The sequence below is a fragment of the Cinclus cinclus genome, chromosome 10 (genome assembly GCF_963662255.1).
Source record: "Cinclus cinclus chromosome 10, bCinCin1.1, whole genome shotgun sequence".
In the NCBI taxonomy this organism is placed as follows: Eukaryota; Metazoa; Chordata; class Aves; order Passeriformes; family Cinclidae; genus Cinclus; species Cinclus cinclus.
The window spans coordinates 24,722,882-24,745,939 of NC_085055.1; the positions used below are offsets into that span (position 1 = coordinate 24,722,882).

Sequence of the window (23,058 nt, forward strand, 5' to 3'; positions counted from 1 at the left end):
GGCTCTCTCTGGTCCCATCTATTCTGATCTCAGTAAATCAAGGTGTAATTAATCACAAAAGATTAAATGTTGCAGGACAAAGACTGGAAAATACAGTAGAAGCAAAACTCTGGTTGTTTTTGACTTAAACTTGGGTTATCTGTCACAAAAGATGTGACAGCTCTGCTTCCATCTGCCAGCTCCTCTTGCTGCTCTCAGAAATCAGTATAATTACAGTTTCAAGTTTTGGGGTTGTGTTTTCCATTTCTAAATTTATTTATTTTTTTAATAATAAAGGTCTTTATAAATCATCGTGTCCCTGTAGGGCTGTGAGCCCCAGAGTGTCTCAGAGATGTACTGACCCTGAGCTGCAAGCTTGGATCTCCCAGGCTGGATCACACTGCTGACACAGGGTTTCAGATCTCTCTGCAAAACGTTGTTCTTGTGGTGTTCATTAGTGCAGACCTGTGGTCTGTGCTTCTTTCCAGCCTTTCAGCTTCCCTAAAAGATGGGGTGTGGTGGAATAGGTGAGCACAGCACTGTGGTCCTTGTGGAGCCAGGAGACTTGAGTGGTAGAATGGTCCTCCATGTCAGGGAATGGGTCTGGGGAGGAATGTTTGTCTCAGGGAACCTGGAAATTAAATCTAATGGACACCAAACTGTTAAAAAGATTTTAATTTTAGCACTGGGGGCAAATAGACACCAAAAAGGCAAAGTAAAAGCAAAATAAATTTATCACTTGGGATGTTAAAGTCAGTAATGTCTGTGTGAAAGCAGCCTAGTACAGAAACACAGGGTGTTCCCTGTGCAAAAGTTTGAAGAGCAATAGGGGAATAAGGCAATAAGGGCTTTGCCTAGTTGGAGTCACTGGCCTCTTCCCTCTCCATATAACCCAGGCAGGTGGGTGCATGGCAGGTAAAGCTCCTGGAGCAGAGCTCAAAGGCTGCAGAGGTGTCATGAAGCAGAGCCACTGCTCCCAGCAGAGAAGAAAAACAAGGGGAAAAAAAAACAAACAAAAAACAAAACCCCCAGAAGAAAATAAGATTTAACTCTTAACTTTTGAGACAGCATTTCTGAACAGGTGTGTTAGTGACCAATTTCCTGGGATGCATTTCTCCCAGCAGGGCATCCTTAGGATCACTTTCATACCACAGCAAGACAGAGGAGCTGTGAGGCATAAGCATAAAAGCACTGTTTGCCTTATGGTGAATCACAAAAGAGGCTGTCAAAGAAGAAGGTAGCTAATAAGCTGTGGGAACAAGCAAAAATCTTAATGTCTTTTTCTCGTCTCTTTTTTCAAGTCCTGTTAAGGCTCCTGGGATGTGCTAAAAGCCAGAGAGGTCCCTGTGCTCTGCGCATTACAGACATTTCCAGGAATTTTTTTTAATTATTATTTTTTTCACAGAGCTGGGCAAGGGCAAGTAGAGGGGGAGTCTCTCAGCCATCAGAAGCTGCCCTGCTGCTGCAGCTGTGGGTGCCCTGGTGCCCTGAGAGCAGCACAACGCTGGCTCCTGGCAGGATAATGCTTGGAGCTCAGGGGGCACTGCCCGTGGAGTGACTCCCTAAAAAACCTCCCAGCTGCCAGCTGCACAAAGGCCACCTGCTAGGTTACCAGACCACAAAACCCAGGTGAGCAAGCTGAGCCTGGTGTCCCCTTTGAAGGGTGCACAAATGTGCTGTGGTGTCAGTGATGGACCACCAGGGTGTCCTGGGGCACTCAGCTGCACACAGCCAGACCCCGAGAACAATTCTGGACCTATTGTTTAGCTTTACCAGCTGCAAGTATTTAAAATGTTCTCCAGCATCTCTGTGTCAATGATATCCCAGTCCCAGGTCCCTGCTGTGCTGAGGGTCCTGCTGTCGTCACCAGAGCAGCCTGGATTTGAGATGTCACCCTCACTGCTCTCATAAATAACCAGCTCAACTGGTCAAAATAGAAACCCAAAGTGCACCACACCTTGGTGGTATTCACACCTGATTCTTGTGGTGTTGAGGGGCCATCTGCCAAAGAGACCTTAACACCACAAACAAGCCCATTTCCTCTCTTTGGTTGCATTAAAAGTAATTTGAGCATCAGTTTTCACAGCCAAATTTAACACAGGTGTCTACAAAGCACTGTAAGTGAAGGTACCAAGGCTGAGGTTCAGCAGGGACACAGCCCAGCAGACACAGCACTGCTCCCAGGGAGGCTCACTGCTTGGGCTGTGTTTGGACTTACCATGGTGATGCCAGAGTCTTCAGAACTGCTACTTTCGAACCCCGACCTGTTTCAGGCAGGAATTACTTTTAGTATGGAATTACTTTTAGTATTACTTTAGTATTTAGTAATACTTTAGTATTACTTTTAGGTGGAGCACCTAAAAGCAGTCTGGACCATATTTAGGGCTTCAGGTGCTCCTGCACTGGAACGGGGTCCTGCCTCCCTCCCAGGGATGGGTTCTTTCCCTGGAGAGAGAGGCTTGAGGCCATGAGAGCTGCAAGTGCTCAAACGTCAAGAGGAAATATCACCCTCATGAAGAACTGCCCACACAATGTGTGGCTAATCTGAATTTTGCTGTGCAAACTCTTGCACTTACAAACTGCCTTTTCTGGAAATTATGATGTAAAGCTTAAAAATTATCTTTAGACACCTAGTTCAGACACCATTTTCCTCTGACTATAATCTTCTGGTCACCTGAGGTGTTACAGCGACCAGCAGGGTGATAAGAAAAATAGCATTAAGTCCTGGCAGAGCCACTGCAAACCGTCTGTGAGCAAAATGGAGATTGAACACTGTCTAGAGGAAAAACATCACAGTGATCTGCAATCAGGAAAGCAAATCAAGCAGAGATTTCCTGAGATAAAAGGCTTACAGTGAAATTACTGTAACTGGATGGAAGAGAAAGGAGGAACCATGACTGGTTTTATTAAACACATAAGCAAGTTGAGCAAGTTTTCTTCCTTGCTCCCTGTTTCTTTCCCTGAGAGGACATGGTTTTGCTTGGATTTACTGGTCCTGGGTATTTGTGTTTGAGGATCTCTATCTGTGTGGGTGATAAATTGTCACTGTGGATTGCTGTTAGTGCGAGAGGGACAGAGCACAGCAGTGGGGCAGCAGCTACAGAGCTGTGGCTGCGAGGGCAGCGTGGTGCTGGAGGTGCCCACGGAGCTCCCCATCCTGCCGTGCCCAGAGCCCCTCTCTGTCCTCACCCCGGTTTATTCACTGCTCCAGCCCCGCAGCACAGGGGACAGGAAGGAAATTCCTTCTGTGGCTGGTGGGGATGTCCCTGAACATACACAGGAGACAGGGCTGAGGTGGGCAGGTGTGTGCTCACAGCCAGGCAGGATCAGCATCCTCCTTCCTGCGGTAATGAAGGGCTAGGGGACATTAGCAGGACCGGTGTTTAGGCACCCCAGGACTTCAATAAACCAATAGACAACTCTGTCACCTTGTAGCAAACTGGGAAATTGCTTTCAAATTTAATGGAAGTAAACCATAGAAAGTTACTTCCTGTGCCTGCAAGTTTTTAAACCTAAGGGTCTAGGAGGCAAAAAAGAAACATCACATCTCATTTGTGTCATACACCTTCCCGTAACAGCAGCAGAGAAGGCTGATTTTTCCCTGACCTTTTACTTCAGGGAGGAAAGAAGTACCGGATGAGAGATTTCATCTGTGTGTGGCACACCCCGTACTGTGCTCAGGGCCATGGTGAGTGGATTGAATCAGTCCATCTCAGCTGAAATGCCAGGAAGATAGTGATGCGGTGGAAGAAATAATGCTCATTTTAGGGGCTGCTGGGAGGAAGCAATAGCCTGAGAGCAGCACACGTGTCCCCAGAGGTTCCTGCTCAGCATGACCCAAGGGGTCACAGCCTGCTCTCTGTAAGGTAATGCATCAGAGGGTGGCTTTGGGCAAGGCATTTCAGGCAGCACCAGCAGCAGGTTTGCTCAGGAGCCCCAGGATTCAGGTGGGGCTTTTTCAGGACCTGCTCTGTGTGCAGCAGTGGTGACATTTACAGCAGATGGAGACTTCCAGCAAGAACCCCCAAAATGTTTCCTCTCCCATTGGGAGCACTGGTGTGCTGGGAGAGGGGCTAAGTGCTTTAACCCATCCCAGGGCTCTGGAAGCATCTGGACCAGTTGGTCACATCACTGTGCTTCAGTGTTCTGCTGGGCAAGCAGGCCAGGACATACCTGTGCTGCTTCTTAAGGACCAACCTCCCACAGGAGGTCTTCTCTTCTCCAAAACAACCAGTACTGTGATAAATTAGTATTTTAAAGCATTGAAAGTATTTCAACCATTGAAACTAGGGAGAGGTAAAGGGCAGGGACCCAAAACAGGGGCTACTGTTGCTATTGCAGCCACCAAACTGGGGCAGGTTTAGGTGTCAGTGACTAGCACCAAGGGAAGCCCGGCCCTAAATAGGCAGGAGAAGATGCAGGGTTGTTTATGTGCAGGCTCAGGGGCCATATCAGTGACATCTGGAATCTGCATTGCGGTCAGATATTTGCACAAAGGAGCTGTGGGGAAATCTGCTGCTTTGCTAAGTCACAAGCTGGGGTGATAAAGGCTGTCACACAGGAGGAAAGTACTGAAGCAGAGCAGACACACAGACCCAGCCACTAAATGAAATTGGCAATTAAATGGGACCCAGCACATCTTTATGGGATCCTTGTTTTTCCCTCTTCATGTGCTCCCTGATGCCCTGAGCTTATTGCTCTGCACAACCCCTCAGTGTTCAATGCTGTGAAGGGGAGCAGCCATCGCTACCACCTGGGGTCTTTTTTGGCCAATTTTCCCAACCAAATTTTGTTTTTTTTTTTTTTATTTTCCTTGACAACAGTGAGATCTGGAAGTAGGAGGCCCATAGAAAGCCTGTGTGTGTTTGCTGGCAGAGCTGTCAGTGCTGTCAGGGTTCTGAGCAAAGGGGTGCACGAAGCCAGGGCATCGGAAGTGCCGTGCTATGTCGAAGTCTTGCCTTTGATGAGTGGTTGGATAACAGAGTGATTAAATAAGAGTGAAAATGCCTTGGCGTAAATCAATGGCTCTCCATGGGTACACAACTTCACACGTGTTTTAACTGTGAGATGCTGAAAACAAAGATTTCCAAACTCAAATTAAGTTCCACTGTCAGAGGCTGGAGCTGACCTTACCAAACCACATTTTCCCTGCTTCCTATCCATGCAAGTGAGAAAAGTGCACATCTCACAAACATGTTTTTTGGCCAAGCTCATGTTCTTTGCTCTTCTGTTTTATTCTTGGAGCACAGTGTGTCAGCACAGCCCTGCAACGGGGAACAGTTAAGATATATATATATTTTAATAGATACTTATGGATATGCTTATATGCCTCCCTGGCCTGAAAAGCAAAGCAAACATGACCTACTTACTGTTTTACTCCACAAGGCAGCCCTGCAATGGTTACCACCCCACCCCACCACTGACAGACCACATTTCCTACAAGTGCACAGGCAGATCTGCGGCTCGCACCCTCCAGAAGGATCAGGGTGGTGTCACTGCTTTCAGACCTGTTACTCCAATGGCACAATGTCATTTTCCTGGTGCTCTGTAGCATGCACAGGAAGGCAAAACTCACTTGTCATCATTAGCTGGTTGCCCTCTGTCCCCAGTGCTCAGGAGCTATTGACATCTTGTGTATCTCTGGTAGGGAACAGGTTTTTTGCCGCTTAATCCTTGATGAGACATTTATTTTCACTGGGGCAGGGCCAGGTGCTTACAGTGCTGGTGTGGTGTGTCGTTCATGCAGGAGAGGCAAACCCCGTGCCCAGGTCCTTCAGGGACCCTCCCCTAAACACTCTGTTCCAGGTTTCCACCTCCCCTTGCTGCTGAGGAGTCCAACCCCAGCCCTGCCAGGGAGCAGGGGCTGTGTGCAGGCGGTGCCCTGTGCCATTCTGTGATACAGATATTTTATCAGCCATCACCACCCTGTCACTAGCCAGGCTGCCACACTGAATGTTGCTTTTTTATGTTATTCTGTGGCCTTTCTTTGCATGGCTCATCTTTCCATCAGTGAAAAAGGGTGGGTTTATGACATGCAGTAATGAAGAAGGAATCAAAATGTAACTCTTTGGCATGGTTATTCTCTGCCAAACCTCCCTTTCTAGTTGGTTAGTCCATTTGCCTTCAGAAAATACTGAATCGAAGGGTGATTCTAAATCACTATTCCTAAATTTCCATTTATTGAAATTATTATTAAATTATATTTCTAAAATTGCATTCAGTTTCAGGAAACAGAAACAGGTCTGATGTAACAGACTCATCATCACCTTTCCAAATGAGGTAAGACCAACTTGAATCTAATTTATCACCTCTCCTTTGCCAGGTTATTTCTAGTTCATCATTTATGATGGGGTAATTTTCTTTCTGAAAAGCGGATGTTTATGGAGCACTGACCCTCCCTATACCTCTGCCTCCTGCAGCAAAAGTTGCCCAGTTTAAAAACCCCTGAGCTAAACTGCTCATTCTCATCCACATTTATGAGAAACAAAATGGAATGGGGCTTAGAAGGCAAGTGGAAAAATAAGCAGGAGGAAGAAGGGTGATGAATCCAGTGGGTTTTAGGCACACTTTTATTTCAGGAAACCAGCATACATACATTTCAGCCTAGTCTATGCTAGTAATGCCTAGAGGACTGAGAGCAAAGCAGTTCTATAGGCAAAGTCCAAAAGCATAAGCAAAAGCCCCCAACACTCTTATGTACAACATTGCAGGAGCGGTGCTTCTCCCAGGCTGGAAGTGCCTCTGTCCAAATGCAGAAATGGGAAGGATAACTGCAGGCAAATTACAGACTTCTGGGAAAAGCCAAGGATAAATTGATTTACTCTCCTGAGACTAAACAAGGTCAGAGCACGGGTTACAATTACCAGACCTACTCTCCTCTGTTGCTTCCCATTAACAAACCCCTTTTTTAAATTTTTTTTTTTTGAGTGTCTTGTGGTTGAAGTAGAGTGGTGGTGAAAAAGATCTCATGGAGCTCTTGAAGCATTAGATATCTCCACTCAAACACAGGGCACTCAGAAACAAAATGATTCTTAGAGAAAGAGAAAGAGCAAAAGGGAGTTTTTAATCTCAGGAAATCAATTATGTGAGTCTATAGCATCAACACAACAAGGCTGGATAGACTGGAGTGCAGCCTGAAGAGCACTGAGGATTTGGTCCAGTATGGTGTGGTCATACATAAAAGAATTCAAAACAAAGGCACCCGTGGGATGTATTTGTACAGCATTGTACAGGTGGGGATTTCTACAGCCCACCCTGAATAAAGCACAGCTGCCTGTGCAAACACTGCCATCCTTAGCCCATCTTTGTTTTTTTCCTTCTTGGACATATGAACATAAACTGTAAATAAATTAAGCTTTGAACTTGGAATATTAAAGAAGGTGAAGACCTTCTAAACACAAAGGATTGGAGAACAAAGTGACCTTTCAAACTGATTATGTGGGAAAGAGATGTTCATGATTGAGGAAGGGGAAGGGGAAAAAAAGCCCAAACCAAGTTTAAGAGTGTTTTTACCTTGCTGTCATGGAAAAGGTGCTACCTTCAAAGGCTGGCTCATGACAGTTTGCAGCATCCTGTGTAGGTGTTGCCCCCGTTTCACACCACAGCCAAACCCACTTTGTTTAGTCCTGCTTAGTGTACTGTATTTTGGCAGTACACAAACAGATGTAATCTGTACCAGTTTAGCATCTTCCAGCATTGAGCTTTGGTAGAAGACAGGTAAAAAGGTGCTCAGGCAGACCCAGCATGAGCAGCCTTGTCCTGTCTTCCATGGGGGAATGAATCTTTCTGTCCGGGCTAGACACGGCTGCAGGCAGGTGCCACTGTCACAGCCTGACCTACCCCCAGTGCTGCTTGCCTGTCACCATCCCAGAGGTGCTCTGCTGCCATGCTTTTGTGTCCCCTGACCCCTTCCAGTGGTGGAACTCTTCAGTTGCGACAGTCTGGCCAGCCTCTGTCCATCCCTGTCCCACATCCGTGGTCTTTTCTCCCCAGCCACCTCACCCTCTTTGGGGCTCTTTCCTAGGCCACCACCTCCAAACCAGCTGGAACTCCACAGGCTGAGCTTCATTTCCTTCTGACACTGGCGTTTTTCTGCTGCAGCCCCTGCAGATCGTGGTAGCACAAAGTAATTTTCCACTGTTTCTCACCTCCTCACCTTTTACAGCCAGGCCCACACATGACCTGACACTCATAGTGTGCTCTTCCCTTCAACACTGCTGTCTCCCTCAAATGTCACCCTTTAGGAAAGAGCATCCAGAGAACTGCAGGACAGTCAGTCCCTACAATGCTTTCAGCTGAGGAAGAATAACTCCATACACCTAGGGCTGGGGCTGACCTGATGGAAAGCAGCTTGAAGAGGAGAACCTGGGCTCCAGGAGGAAATGAAGCTGATGGTGAGCCAGCAGTGTGCCATGGCAGCAGAGAGAGGTGGCAGCAGCTGGGGCTGCTGGAGAATGAGCACTGCCAGCAGCTCGAGGAAGGTGAATCCTGCCCCTCTGCCCAGCACTGGTGGGAGTGTGTCAGCCCATCACTGGGTCCAGTGCTAGATCCCCAGTGCAAGACAGACCTGGACTTACTGGAGCAGGTCTAGGGAAAAGCCACAAAGATGATTAAGGGACTGGAATATGTCTTGTATGAAGAGAGGCTAAATGAGCTGGGACTATTCAGCCTGGAGAAGAGAAGTCTCTAATACTGGGGTTAACTACACTCTCAGGTATCTGATCCTGTGTATAAACACCCAGTGGCAGGGAGTAAACTTTTTTATGTTTAAACAGAGTTTTCTATATTTCATTTTGTACCTTTTGCCTCCTGCCCTCACCCTGACATTGTTGAGAGGTCAAGAGGCAAAAGGCACAGACTGAAGTATAGCAAAGTCTGTTAAAACATAAGAAAAAGTTTAGTTTCAGAGCGATCAAGCACTAGAACAGGTTGCCCAGAGACTGTGTGGAGATGTCCTTCAAACTATTTAAAACCAAGCTGGACACGGCCTCAGACAATGGCTCTGAGCAAAGGGTTGGTGGAAACCTCAGGAGGTTCCTTCCAGCCTCGGGGATTGCGAACAAGGCCACCACCATGGGCTCTAACTCAAAGATAACTCACAGCATCAGCCTCTCTGGCACATACAGCTGCAGCTACCACAAACAAACAGCTCCCACCACTTTTGCTTTGTGGCTCTCTTCACGCAGGTCTGTCCTGTCCCTGAGCACCTGCAGTGACCCAAAGAGCCACTGTAGCATTTCATGTCACCGTGCTTCCCTGCCCCCTGCCTGCACAGCACCTCACAAATGCCAGATGCTATCCGAGGGTTTTATCAGCCTGTGGTTCAGAGATATCTGACGGAGCTCCTGCCTCACACACTCCTTGTTCCTCCTGTGACAGGCACACCCGGGGCTTTGGATGCCTGTTTGCCTCCTGAGAGCTGTGATCAGCACGCACATCTCTGTGGCTATGGGATGGCTGCAAGCTGCAGATGCCTTGTGGTGGAGCAGAGTGGGCCTTATCTCCAGGATCCTGTGCCAGGTGCCCTCCCCTGCACAGCCTCCTCTGAGGGCTGTGCTGCAGCGCTTCCTTTGCCTGGTGCCACCCAGTGCCCCTTGAGCCAGGGCCGTGTGGGCATCCTGCATCCTTCACTCACCACGGCAAGTGCCTGAGAGCACGAGCTCCAGCAGCTTCTTCTCTTCTCTTCTCTTCTCTTCTCTTCTCTTCTCTTCTCTTCTCTTCTCTTCTCTTCTCTTCTCTTCTCTTCTCTTCTCTTCTCTTCTCTTCTCTTCTCTTCTCTTCTCTTCTCTTCTCTTCTCTTCTCTTCTCTTCTCTTCTCTTCTCTTCTCTTCTCTTCTCTTCTCTTCTCTTCTCTTCTCTTCTCTTCTCTTCTCTTCTCTTCTCTTCTCTTCTCATCTCCCACAGCCAGGACAGCACCCATCGTGCTGGTTGAAGAGCAGCCAAGCACCAGTGCATCACTGGAGAAGCCAAGCACCAGTGCATCACTGCAACACAGCAGTGCAGCAGCTGGCCAGGTGCGGAGCTGAGTGTGCAGCGAAGAAGTCCCCCCTAGCAGCTGATTACTGACACCAATTAACAGCCCACTGCTGAGCCCTTTGGGCTTTGCAGCTCTGCCTACCCTCTCCACTTCTGTCAATTTAGCAGAATTTAACAGTGGCGCTCCCTGCCACCCACGTGGGATGCCAAGACCTTGGTTTAGTTGCCAGCTGAGGCTCTCGAGGGTTTGGCTGTACCTGTGCTCAAACAGGGGTGCAGGCCAGAGCCCCATCACCCTTTCCTGCTCCATCCATGCCCTAGGCACCAAACCCAACCCAAGGCACCATTTGAGTGCAGCACTTGAGGAGGGTTGGGGAGGCTTTCCTACACCACTTGCCAAGCTGCTCCGTGTGCCCACGTCCATGCCCAGAGCTTGCAAGCACAACTCAGCACTCAGGTGTACCTCTAGCTGCATGGGGCACTCCAGACCAGATATTGCACTTTCCTGGCTTTACTTAGCTTAGACTTCAGCATGGCATTTCAGATCCCCACTTGCTGAACATCTCTGCTAGCCGTAGGACACACCCTCTCAGAAAGTGCAGAGCGGTGAGGCACCAGAGCTCACTGTGAACTGGTGCCACCATTGATTTGGCCAGAAGGTTGGCATTCAAAACCTGCCTGATGTGAAATTCGCTCTTACACAGGAGGAGGAGGTGCTATGGAAACCCTCAAGTATCAGGGAGCTGTTGGTGCCAGGCAGGCCCTGCACAGAGCCCGTGCCCACCCTGCAGCCCCTGCGTGCCCTGCCTCGGGTGGCACCTGCTGCTGGCTTTGTCACCTCAAATCTGCAGGTAACAGCACTTTGTCTCCTCCTCTCTTGCTGGTTATGAGCTGCTGAGCAGGGTCCTGCTGTGCCTGGGGGGAGGCAGAGGGGGCTTTAAACATGGTTTCTGCAGGGCAGTGAGAGCAGGAGTCCTTGGGGTAGGTTGGGATCTCTGAGCCTTTCAGTTTCTCTTCTTACTCCAAGGTATCCTCTCAGTACTTTACCTGGAATATCACAGCAGCTGAGAACTGGAAGTTACTTCATCCCAACATGGGAAATGAGTGATTCTAACATTTTTTGCTTTTTGTCTAAGACAACCCTTTCCAGTGTCTATCAAAACAGATCACTGTTAGAGTGATTGTTAGACCACATTACAGTTTTCAAGGGATGCAGTGGTAGATGAGCCTGAAAGAACACAAGTTTCAAAAAAGAGAAAAAACTGCTGTGCCACAGATCCCTGCGTTTGAGAGAGGCGTGAACAACAGCAGCCAGATTGGAGCAGGAGGTTTGCAGATTTCTTTATGCCATTTGGAAACAGAGAGGAAAAGCTCCTCACTTCAGTACCATGACAGGGCCCTCACCTGGGTCTCCTCTGCCATGGGGACAGTTTGCCTGCTCACTCTTTCTGGCCATGCTTCTGCCCTGCCCAGGTCTGTTCTTATACCTGTGCTGCATCATCACTGAGTATTTGCTGAGAGCCTCCCAATCCATTCATAGGAATGGTGGTGACAGTCAGGGCTGCTGTCATGGAGGTGGCAGGTTTGAGGGCAGCTGGTGCAGAAGATGCTGTGCCGTACCCAACTTCACCCCCATTTTCCTTCTTGCTCTCCCTCTGCTCAGTTCCAGGTTCCTTCCGTTGCCCACCAGGGCTCCCATGCTGTCCTCAGCCATTTCACCCACTGTATTCACCCTTCAGCCCTTGGTGCCTGCTCACTTTTGAGCTCTCCCCAGAAGGAAGCAGGAAGACTTTCAATGAAAGACTGGGAGTTTTGCATGCTTTCCCACTGGAAAAACACTGGATGCAGCCACCACAGTGCTGCTGCAACATCCCCTGTGCCTTCAGCTTCTGCCTGGCATCTGTTCCTCCATGCTCTCTGTTCAGGGTCTGGCAGAAGCCTCCTGCTTCTTGAGCTGCTGGAGGAAACAAGCCCAGCCCAGGCCTTGCTCCCCAAATGGTTACCAGCTTCTGTGCTGGGGGACAGCTGCTGACCATCTCTCCCCAGCCTATGGTGGGGATAGCAGGACACACTGCACAGTACTGGTGAGCTTGTCTGCTGAGCCCCAGCCTATTCCTGGTCTTCCAGCAGCAGTAAGATGCTATTTCACAGCTGTCTCCATTCTTTTGTCCCAGCTGTAAGTTGCAGCCTTGCCCCTCTGATGCTGCATTTCATTTACCCCACATGAAGCATTTCCAGCAGCCACAGGATATGCTAGCTAGTCAACCTGCATCTCTTTAAAGAATTTTTTTTTCTCAGTCGCTCCTTATCAATGCTTTTTGGCCTGCTTTAAACCCTCTACTCATTTCCTCCATCCTCCTCCCAGCCTCTGGTCTGCCTTGTGGCCTGGAGCCCTGCTGCTGGGAACTGCATTGGGCCAGGTCTCCAGCTCCAAAGGCAGCGCTGGCCAGAGCCCTGTGATGCTGCAGGGCCCAGCAGTGTGGTTTGCCTGTGCTGCACCTCTGCAGAGGCTGCTGCTGGCACCGCATCCCAGCATTGCTGCTGGCACTGCAGACCAGCATTGCATTCCCAGAATTGCTGCTGGCATTGCATCCCAGGGCAGTGAAAAGAAACCTGGGCACCAGTGCAGCTGTCAGACTTCTGCCTCGTGCCATAACCAGTGACCACAAGCAGTGACGGTGCCCTGCTGCTACTTTCCATAGTTCAGAGAGGTTTTCCTCAGGGGACAAGCATCCCCTGGCTCGCAGGGTACAGGCAGTGAGCAGCAAGTCTCTGTTGGGAAACCCAGACCTGAGCATGCAAGAACTGTGCAGCAGTAACATTAGTGTCTGCAATTGCCCAAGGCACTTACACATCCCCCCAGCAACTGAGTTATTTGTGCATTTTTCAGTCACTTCAGAAGTGAATTCTGATTTGCAGGCACCCTCACCAACTGGCCACAAAGTCTGCATTGCTGGTGGAGGCAAGTAAGTGCATAAGCAGGCACACAGGGTGTCCCTTCCCACATCTCTGCAAGCTACAGGGTTTCACCAGATCCCTACCCACTTCTCTCTCTTGTAGCGTGGTAAAACACTGATTTTAAATTGAAAGGCTGGGTTGTTGTTTTGTTGTTGTTTTTTTTTCCTGAAGTGCATTTAGATGCAAGCAGAAGTGACAGATACTCAGAATCACCAGTTCAGAGAATTGTTCCAGGTGCATCTCACATGAAGCCACTTTACACAGGATGGGCTCTGATGAAAGATGATTTTTATCAGCCCATGAATTCACACTCTCCACACAGCTAATACTCTTGCAAAACATCTTGCAGCCAGTGTAATAGAGGCTCAACAACTACTACTACTTGTAACCTGGATTTCTGAGGGTGGCTGGATGCCTGCCTGGAGCAGGAGCCATCTAATTCAGCCCTTAAAAGCAAGTTCCTTGTTCTTCAGTGGAGTTCCCTCTTCCACATACAGCTTTCTGCTTAGCATCTGCAGACTCATACTCTCTCCTGGAACAAATGGACTTAAAATCAGGTTAATCCTTCCATGCCCCATTCCCCTCCTGGGGAGGTGGAAAGCAGCATACCCCCCTCTTAAGGTTTCAAGCATGCTTTTGGGAGAGAACAAATGCAGATTCAGCTGTTTTCCTCAGCTTGGAGAAGGAACTCCAGGTTCACAAGGTGGTGCAAAGTCTCAGAAACCTTCCTAGTTAGAGCCAGAGCATGAGGGTTTGTACCAAGTGACATCTGCTATGCACTCACAGCCCTTCACCCCCAGTCTGAATCCAAAATCAGTAGAATTGACAGAACAGCTTTTTCTCATGGGTTGTGCTGGGCTTTAATTTTGGTTGCTGAAATCCCTGCCTAGCTCAACACCAAGCTAAGGGTAATTTTACCTCATCTGCACAGCCTGGATTAAGGAATTAGTGTTCACATTGTCACGGGATGTGCCCACAACCTATGTGGGCTCTCCTAAGTGCCATGTTCACACACTTCAAGATCTCCCTATGTAGTAAAGGCTGTCTTCCATGTCCTATTGGAAGTGTACCCTGAGACACTCATAAACTGAGTGAACATAAACAAAGCTTGACAAAGGATGCCAAAGGATGACACAGGCTGACTGACAAAGACAGCTTTGTAAAGCTCAAATTCACATTTTTAACGAAGGACATATGTACTTATTTGTGCTTTTTTTACAGCTACTAAGAGGTTTTACCATGTCTTTTCCTATTTCAGGTCTCAGAACATCATCCAACATCTGTAACTCAGGAAAATGAATGTGTCCAGCAACTGCAGCACCACAAATCTAGAGCAGCATCAGCATGTTCGCCTCATTGAACTTGCTCTCTATAGCCTCATTTTCTTTTTTGGAGCATTATTTAATGTCCTTGCCTTCTGGGTGTTCTCCTGCAAGATGAAGAAGTGGACAGAAACCAGGGTGTACGTCATGAATTTAGTGTTTGCCGATTTCTCTGTCATCTGCACCTTGCCTTCCATGGTTTCTTTGCTCTGGAATTAGTCAGCCCGAGGGGAGCTCTGCCAGTTTACAGAGACGATGTATTTTATCAACATGTTAGTGAGCATCTACATCATTTCATTCATCTCCACTGATCGATACATTGCCATAAAACACCCTTTGAAAGCCAGGAACTTCAGGTCCCCGTCAAAGGCTGCGCTCCTCTGTGGGATTCTGTGGGTCTTGGTGATCACCAGTGCCACCGTCCAGCTGTGGCACAGACACGCAGCTCTCTGCTTCCAGACCCATGCCCTCACGCCTGCTGCTCTCAGCCTGCTGGCCATTTGCTTCGTTTTCACTCTCCCATTAGCAATCTTGACCTTCTGCTCCACAGGAGTCATCAGGAACCTCAAGAAGCATCTGAACACGAATTCACCGGAGGAGAAATCAATCCAGAAAGCCGTACACATTATTTATGCAAATCTGATTGTATTTCTGATCTGTTTTCTGCCAGCCTACCTTGGGCTGCTTGCCAGGTTCATCATGGAGGGTGTTGGAGCTACCTGTTTCCTGCTCTGTGTCGTGAAGAACTTCTCCTCCGTGACGAGGTGCATTGCCACATCCAACTGCTGCCTCAATAGTGTCTCCTACTACTTTGTCACCAAGGAGTTCCATGAAGCCTTTCTATGGCCCAAAACCAGCACTCAGAAACCAGAGGCAACCTACCCCTTGCAGATAGAGACTTACTAAAGGAAAAAGGGGAACAAAACCCACCCACAACATCTGCAACATAGAGAAGAAATACAGCTTCAGGGCTATTGGGATAAGTATTGCTCTTTTTTTGTACCAAGTTCTTTGTTAAGTCTACAAATTTATACTTTATATTTTTATTAAGCAAATAGGTCACAGAGATGTGTAGAAGTGTATATGTAACTGTTTGTTGTTAGTGTGCCTCCATTCCACCCTCCAGCACCTACCTGTTACTCTTACAGGAGGACAGGTGAGCCATGTACCTCTTTTAGTTCCTTCTGCAGCTAAAATCTATTGATCCTTCTTGCCAACATGTACAGATATATATGATATGTATATATTATATTTTACCTCACTGTGTATTTCAGGTTGCTTGCATTATTAAACTAATCCAGTTTATATTTATCCCATTCCTTTGGCAGGCTGGTTTGCGTGGCTGTCCAGGTGGTTCTGGTATATTATTAAGTACATGTCCCTCCAAAACAGCCTAGGTTGTCCTGACCTCCTTGACCTTCAACTCAACAGGTCAGTCCAGTGTGAAGGAACACTTTTGGGATGAAAGCAACCCTTTTCAGTCCAGGTTTCAGAGCTGAGTCCTCCTGCTAGCTCCCCTCAAGCTGCCCTGCAGAGCGCTGTCCTAGAGACACCTCCCCAGAGCAGCCATCCTCACAGAGCTGTTCCTCTCACACACAGCAAAGCCATGCTGAGCTGCCTCAGCATTTGCCACCCTTGCATCGTTCTGCCCTCGTTTGTGTTGTGGCACCAGGCTGAACCCCAGGGTCACCACAGCTTGGGCTCAGAGTATCACCCCCAGCTGAACCCAGCTGAGGCTGGGTTTCCACAGCCTGCCCACATTGACACCCCTAACATTTCCATCAGGGAAGTGTGTTTTTCCATGACTCAGCAGCCTAGAAAAGTCAGGGGAGAGTGGAAGTCAAAAACTGCTGCCTAGAACTGGGCTTTTTTTCTCTCTGAATGCTAAAAAAACCCCAAAATGGCACTGAGCTCTGCCCCAGTGATGCTCAGTGTGTTCCACCAGACGGTGTGGGAGAGCCTTTCCTGCCCACAAACACATCTTCCCCTGTGACCTACAAGTGCCCTCAGTGACCCACAGCCAACACCCAATCTGCTGTTGTCACCTTTGAGAACAGGAGCTCCTGTGCTGGTTTTGCACAGCCTGGTTTTGGGTAGTGGGAGGGGGAGCACAGAGGTGGCTTCTCTGATCAGCTGCCAGAAGCTTCCACCATGTCTGGTAGATCCAATCCCTGATGGCTCTGAGGATGCATTTGCTGGTGGCCAAACTTGGGCCAGTGAGAGAGGTTGGTAACACCTCTGTGATAACAGATTTAAAAATAAAAGCAAACCAAAGGGGGATGCACTGTTAATTCCAGCTAAAGAAGAGGAGAAGGTGAGAACATGTGTTGAGGCTTAGTTCTTTCTTTTTTGTTCCCTCTGTGGAATTTTCCCCATTGTCATGCTAAGATACCTGTTGACTGGGCCCTGGTGACAAGGGGGAGGGGACGGGAGGGAAGAGTGAAACCCCGCGAGATTCAAACAGCCAGAAGAGGAAGCGGAAGGCTGGGCCTCGGCCCATTTCCCCCGCGGAGTTCGGACGAGAAGGACGATCGCCGTCTGTGTCCCATCCCTGCCATCCCAGCGTCGGGAAACCACCATCGGACCCTGCCCGGCTGTCTTCTCGATGTGAACTACCACCATCCAGCACTCTGCTGAGCATTGGGACCCACACTGTGAGCAGAGGGCTCTCTCTCCATCTCTCTCTCCCCCTGGGACAGCGCTGCCATCACCCCCAGCCCTCCTGCAGCTCTGCGGGACCTGCCCGCCCCCAGCACCGGGAACTGCAGCTCAGGGAAAAGGTGCCTGCAGCCAGAAAGGGACTGGGACTGAGTTACTGTTCTGTTTGTGGGTAATTTCATAGTTGTTGTTGTTCTTGTTTGTCTTGTTAGATATACTAGTAAAGAACTGTTATTCCTACCCCCATATCTTTGCCTGAGAGCTCTCTTAATTACAAAATTATAATAATCGGAAGAATCACATTTTCTTTCAGTCCAAGGGGAAGCTTCTGCTTTCCTTGGCAAACACCTGTCCTTCAAACCAGGACAACATGTGAGGGAAACAATGTGGAGACAGCAGGGTCAGTGGGGAAGGAGGGGCAGGAGGTGCTCCGGGTACCAGAGCTGAGATTCCTCTGCAGGCTGTGGTGAGACCACGGTGAGGCAGCTGTGCCCCTGCAGCCCATGGGGATCCACGGGGATGCAGAGATCCACCCACAACCCATGGGGATCCATAGGGATGCAGAGATCCACCCACAGCCCATGGGGATCCACAGGGATGCAGAGATCCACCCACAGCCCATGGGGATCCATGGGGGATGCAGAGATCCACCCCCAGCCCATGGGGATCCACAGGGATGCAGAGATCCACCCCCAGCCCATGGGGATCCACAGGGATGCAGAGATCCACCCCCAGCCCATGGGGATCCATGGGGGATGCAGAGATCCATCCCCAGCCCATGGGGATCCACAGGGATGCAGAGATCCACCCCCAGCCCATGGGGATCCACGGGGGATGCAGAGATCCACCCCCAGCCCATGGGGATCCATAGGGATGCAGAGATCCACCCCCAGCCCATGGGGATCCACGGGGGATGCAGAGATCCACCCCCAGCCCATGGGGATCCATGGGGGATGCAGAGATCCACCCCCAGCCCATGGGGATCCACGGGGATGCAGAGATCCACCCACAGCCCATGGGGATCCACAGGGATGCAGAGATCCACCCCCAGCCCATGGGGATCCATGGGGGATGCAGAGATCCACCCCCAGCCCATGGGGATCCACAGGGGATGCAGAGATCCACCCCCAGCCCATGGGGATCCATGGGGGATGCAGAGATCCACCCCCAGCCCATGGGGATCCACGGGGGATGCAGAGATCCACCCCCAGCCCATGGGGATCCATGGGGGATGCAGAGATCCACCCCCAGCCCATGGGGATCCACGGGGATGCAGAGATCCACTCACAGCCCATGGGGATCCACAGGGATGCAGAGATCCACCCCCAGCCCATGGGGATCCATGGGGGATGCAGAGATCCACCCCCAGCCCATGGGGATCCACAGGGATGCAGAGATCCACCCACAGCCCATGGGGATCCATAGGGATGCAGAGATCCACCCCCAGCCCATGCTGGAGGTGCCCACACCAGAGCAGGGGAATCCTGGAGGAGCTGTGAGCCCATGGGAGGCCTGTGGTGAGAGGGGCCCTGCTCCCAGGCTGGAGCAGCCTGTCCTTGGAGGACTGCACCCCATGGAAGGAGTGACCCACACCACTGCAGTTTTGGGAGCCTGTGGGAGGGACTCATATTGCTTTGGGAGAACTGCTGCTCATGAGATGGAAACCATGCTGGAGAAGTTCATGGAGATCTGTCTCCTGTAGGAGGGACCCCAGTGTCTCACAGGGAAGGGTTTCTCTCCCTGAGCAGCAGAAGAAAAGCTTGGGTGATGAATGCATTGAACAAAACCTCCGTGCACTGTCGGTGGGAAGGAGGGAGGGGTTGGGAGAAGAAAAGGTGTTTTAAGGGCTTACTTTACTTCTTATTATACTCCCCCGAATTTGTTGGTAATAAACTACTCTTGGAGTGTTTTGTCCCAATCCTTATCTCAACTTAGGAACCCTTCATAAAATTTTCTTCTCCTCTGCCCAGCTGTGGCAGGGCAGGGTGAGTGAGCAGCTCTCGTGGGTGCCTGGCATTTGGCCAGTGTCAAACCGTGACAGCTCCAAAGACAAGAATTAGTGGGACAAATCCTGAGGGAGTCAGCATGGCTCCTGTCAGCTGGTACATAGAGATGGTATTGCAACTGCTGTAGCCAGTGGACAGCAAAAAGCATCCAAATGTCTGTGGAATTCCGCTGGGGCACGGTCCTAACCATGTTCCTAAATGTTCCAGCACCTCACTGCCACACTGCTGGGCAGTGACTGTCATTACCTGGCTTCCTGATGAGCAGAGTTAACGCTCGTGGCTGCTGTGCAGAGCGTGAGCCAGCCCAGCATCTGTCACCTTGCAGATGACAGCAGCGCTCTGGGTCACTGTCACCGGGTGCTCAAGCAGACGAGACTCGGAAAGGTCCCTGTCCCCTCCCGGGCACCCTCTGCCACCGCCCCAGAGGCTGCACAGCCCGCCGGGCTCCCTGAGGATCCTTCTGCCGCCAGAAGGGCAATTTGCAACCATTACGGGCTTTATTTCAGAAATTGTTTTCCCACGAAAAGATTAAATTTTAATTGCCGGGTTGTGTGAGGCGGGGAGGGGAGCGCACTCTGGGTGGAAAAAGTGACGGTGAAGCCTTGAGCTTCTGGGAGCGGGACAACAGAGGGCACCAGAGACTCCAGCCCGGGAGAGCCGGGGGATAAAGGAGGCGCTGGAGGAGCGCACGAGTTCATTGCTGGGTTCAGCAGCGCTCTCCGTGCCGGCCCGGGACAGCCGTGCCCTGCGCTGACACCTGTGGCCACCACGGGTCTCCTTCCCTGCCAGGACCCTGCAGCCTTCCCGAGGACCAGCCCACCTGTCGGCCTCACATGGAGCAGGTAAAGGCTTTTCAGTGTCCCACAGTAGCAAAGTGCTCTGCTCAGCCTCTCAGGGTGTGCTTTCTCACCTCCTGCTTGCCAGCATATGGGTCAGTCAGTGCCTGCTCTCCTCCTGCTTCCACATCTGTGCTGCCTCTCTGTTCTGCAGCTACATTCCATTCAGAGGGGTCTTTGCCCCTCGCTGCAGTTTCCCGTCAGTGCTGCCTCAAGTGTGGGGACACCTGGCCCTGGGAGCTGCCACCAGCTCTGTGCTTGCGTGGGGGTTTTGGTGTGGCTGGGATGTCCAGCTGTTCCTCAGGGCAGTGATGTGCAGGCAGAGTGGCTTTTCACTGCAAGGTGACCAAAACAGGCTGCCAGGGAACAACTGCAGCACAGGCTGAAACCACAGAGTGGTCACAACCTAGGAGGCTGAAAATCCAAGAGCGCTAGAACACCAGCTGTATGTTAGTTCCTCCATGAATTCCACCCTAAAAATGGCTGTACACCTGTGGTTCAGTATTGCCATACCAGTTCTTGTGCTGGGGCAGGTGCTGGGCTTTCTTCTGGGGTTGCCAGATCTGTCTCCCAATCTTGGACACTAAAACAGTTCACTTCCTTCATGCATTCATGTATTTTCACTAAAATTTACATGTTGATGTTTAGGAGCTGCTAACTTATAAGGCAATGTATTGGAAAGAGATTGTAGGAATCTGGGCAATTTCCATACCTGGCTCATTGTAAACACTTCCTTCATCAGCTGCAGACAAAGTCTGATTCATCCTCCTTGCTGATGGCAAATGCCCCGAAATATTTAAAGGAAGAGCAAGTTCTCAGATTCATGTTTTCTGCCCTAGCAAAATTTTGGCTTCCTACCTTTGAAGGCAGAGGTCAGACACATGTACTCACTTTCCCTTCTTTCTCTGCCAGGGTTGCTGGTACCCCTGCTGAGCTGTTCCTCCCCAGCAGAGGAATAGATTTATGTTTGGGGGCACCCACTCACCCACCCAGAAGCCTGCAGCAGCATTCCCACTGCCCCTGGGAGCAAAGCCACTGGGCTGGAGGGGCTCAAGCCCTGAGGATGTTCCCAGGTCTGGCAAGATGCAGAGTAAACCCACGCAAAGCAAGGGCTTTGGTGGCTGAGGGACTGATGGTGCTGGTGAGCCACTGAAGCCCTCCAGAGGCTGCCCACATGAGGACATGAGAGGGGGGCACAGCTGCAGGACACTGTCACTGAGCTCAGCCTCATGACTGCACTCTTTCCTTGCAGGGACAGCCCAGCATGGACAACTGCACTGACAGAAATGCACATGGTGGCATTGTGCTGTTTCAGATGGCTCTCTACATCCCAGTGTTCACTCTGGGGATCCCACTGAACTCAATTGCCTTCTGGGTCTTCTGCTGCAAACTCAAGAGGTGGACCGAGACCAAGGTGTACATGGTCAACCTCATCGTGGCAGACAGTTTCCTGCTCTTCACCCTGCCTTTCATGCTATATTTTACCATGTACAAACATCCTGTAGACGGGCTGTGCTTAGCCATACAAAACATCTATTTCACAAACATGCCTATGAGCGTCCTTATCATCACCCTGATTGCGATTGATCGATACATTGCAATCAAGTTCCCTCTAAAAGCAAAGGTTCTTCGATCTCCACTGAAATCAGCTTCTATCTGTGGCATTCTTTGGATAACACTGGTAATTTTTTCCAATTTGTATCGCACACTTCACAGAAAGCGGGAAGGTTGCTGCTTTCAGAAAGAATCTTTTCAACCTAGGTATTCTTCTTTATTCTACAGTATCTGTGGGTATTTTATTCCTTTAGGGATTGTGACTTTTTGCTCAGTGCAAGTCATCAGATGTCTAAGAGAGAAGATGGCCACAAGCCCTCATGAGACAAAATTACTCCAGAAGGCCATTCACATTGTTTCTGTGAATTTGTGTGTGTTTGTTGTCTGTTTCTCACCTTTTCACATCTCAGTGCTCTTGCGGTTTGCAGTGGAAGCTGCTGGAGCTCATTCTCTGATCCCAGGAGTTATAACCTTTATTAAGATCTCTGCAAGCTTAGCAAGTTGCAACTGCTGTCTGGATGCATTTTGCTATTATTTTGCAGCCAAGGAATTTCCAGAGTTTTCTTCTATGTTCCCCAAGTGTATATTTATGAGGCCCAAGATGAACCAAAGCGAGGAGTCACAGCCATCCATGGATGAAGTGATGACATAGACAAAGTGTAGTGCACAGCAGGTATTGAGTGCCACAGTGCTGCTTGAGTTTGAGGCACAGGGAATGGAACTACCTACAGTGTTTGCAATCATTATAGATGTAGGCATACGTACAAAAAGGGGCAAACCCCTCCAAAGGGTCTGATGTTAACTTGAATTTTGTCCTGCTGTCCTCAGTGACTTGACTCTGGCTCCGTCTTGTGTCGTTGCATTGCAGCTCCAGGCATCTCCTGGTGACAGCTTGTCTTGTTTGGCCTCATGGTCCTTCACTTTCAGTGTCTTTTGACTTGTAAGCATCTAAAAAATTTCGTTCTGGGACTGCAAGCTCATATTCTGCTCATGCAAACTTAGAGGCAATTAACTTCCTTAGTGGCAGCTGACATACAGTTCCCCTTCAAGTCTGTCACCACACAGTGACACTGTTCAGACCACAGTCTGAAACCACAGACTAGACCTTGGTCAAACAAGCACTCAAAGGACTGTTGCCAGCATGGAAAATGTCCCTATCCAAACATTAGATCCACCTGCTTTGTGTCAATTCTTTGGCAAACAACACGGTGGAAGCTGCAGTGAGCAACTGTGCCATAAAAACTAATGAAACTACTCGGATAATTCAGCTGATAATTCATATCCCAATTTTGCTGCCTGGTGTATTTTCTAATGCTCTGGCATTACTGATATTTCACTGCAAGCAGATCAAATAGCCTGTGTGTATATGTGACCAGTTTAACCATTGCACATGGTTTAGCCCTTGTTGTGCCTTCTAAATTATCTCTTCAAAGACAGGAAAAGATATGGTAGACAAATAGTGCCTGATCTCAACAACCATCTATTGCTTAAGAAGATGTGTGAGTGTTGTCACCCCTATAGCCGTCAACAAATATGCTGCAATTAACTACCCTCAGAAAGCAAGAGGTTTCTTGACAGACACCTCTTACAAACCAGGGAAGTGGTATTCAGCAAGGAAAAACACTTCTACTTCAGGAACAGCACAGAGAGCCTTCAAAAACACTTTTGGACCTAGGATTCCCTTCTGAGACCTTGCATATCATTGCTTATATTGAATGCCTGTTCCAAGAAGATGACTATGATTTCTTTTATTATTTTGAAAAAAGAGAT

The 23,058-nt window shown here is 49.5% G+C and overlaps 2 protein-coding genes across 2 annotated transcripts; both read left to right on the plus strand.

The window, feature by feature from the left end:
- Positions 1-14,207: 14,207 nt before the first annotated feature.
- Positions 14,208-15,140, plus strand: LOC134047549 (G-protein coupled receptor 35-like). Its single transcript, XM_062498795.1, is given in 1 exon segment — positions 14,208-15,140. A coding segment is annotated over 1 exon segment (933 nt).
- Positions 15,141-20,998: 5,858 nt separating this feature from the next.
- LOC134047550 (G-protein coupled receptor 35-like) lies at positions 20,999-21,940 on the plus strand. The gene has a single exon (XM_062498796.1). It carries the CDS (start codon positions 20,999-21,001, stop codon positions 21,938-21,940), a length of 942 nt encoding a protein of 313 aa, XP_062354780.1.
- The last annotated feature ends 1,118 nt before the right edge of the window (positions 21,941-23,058 follow it).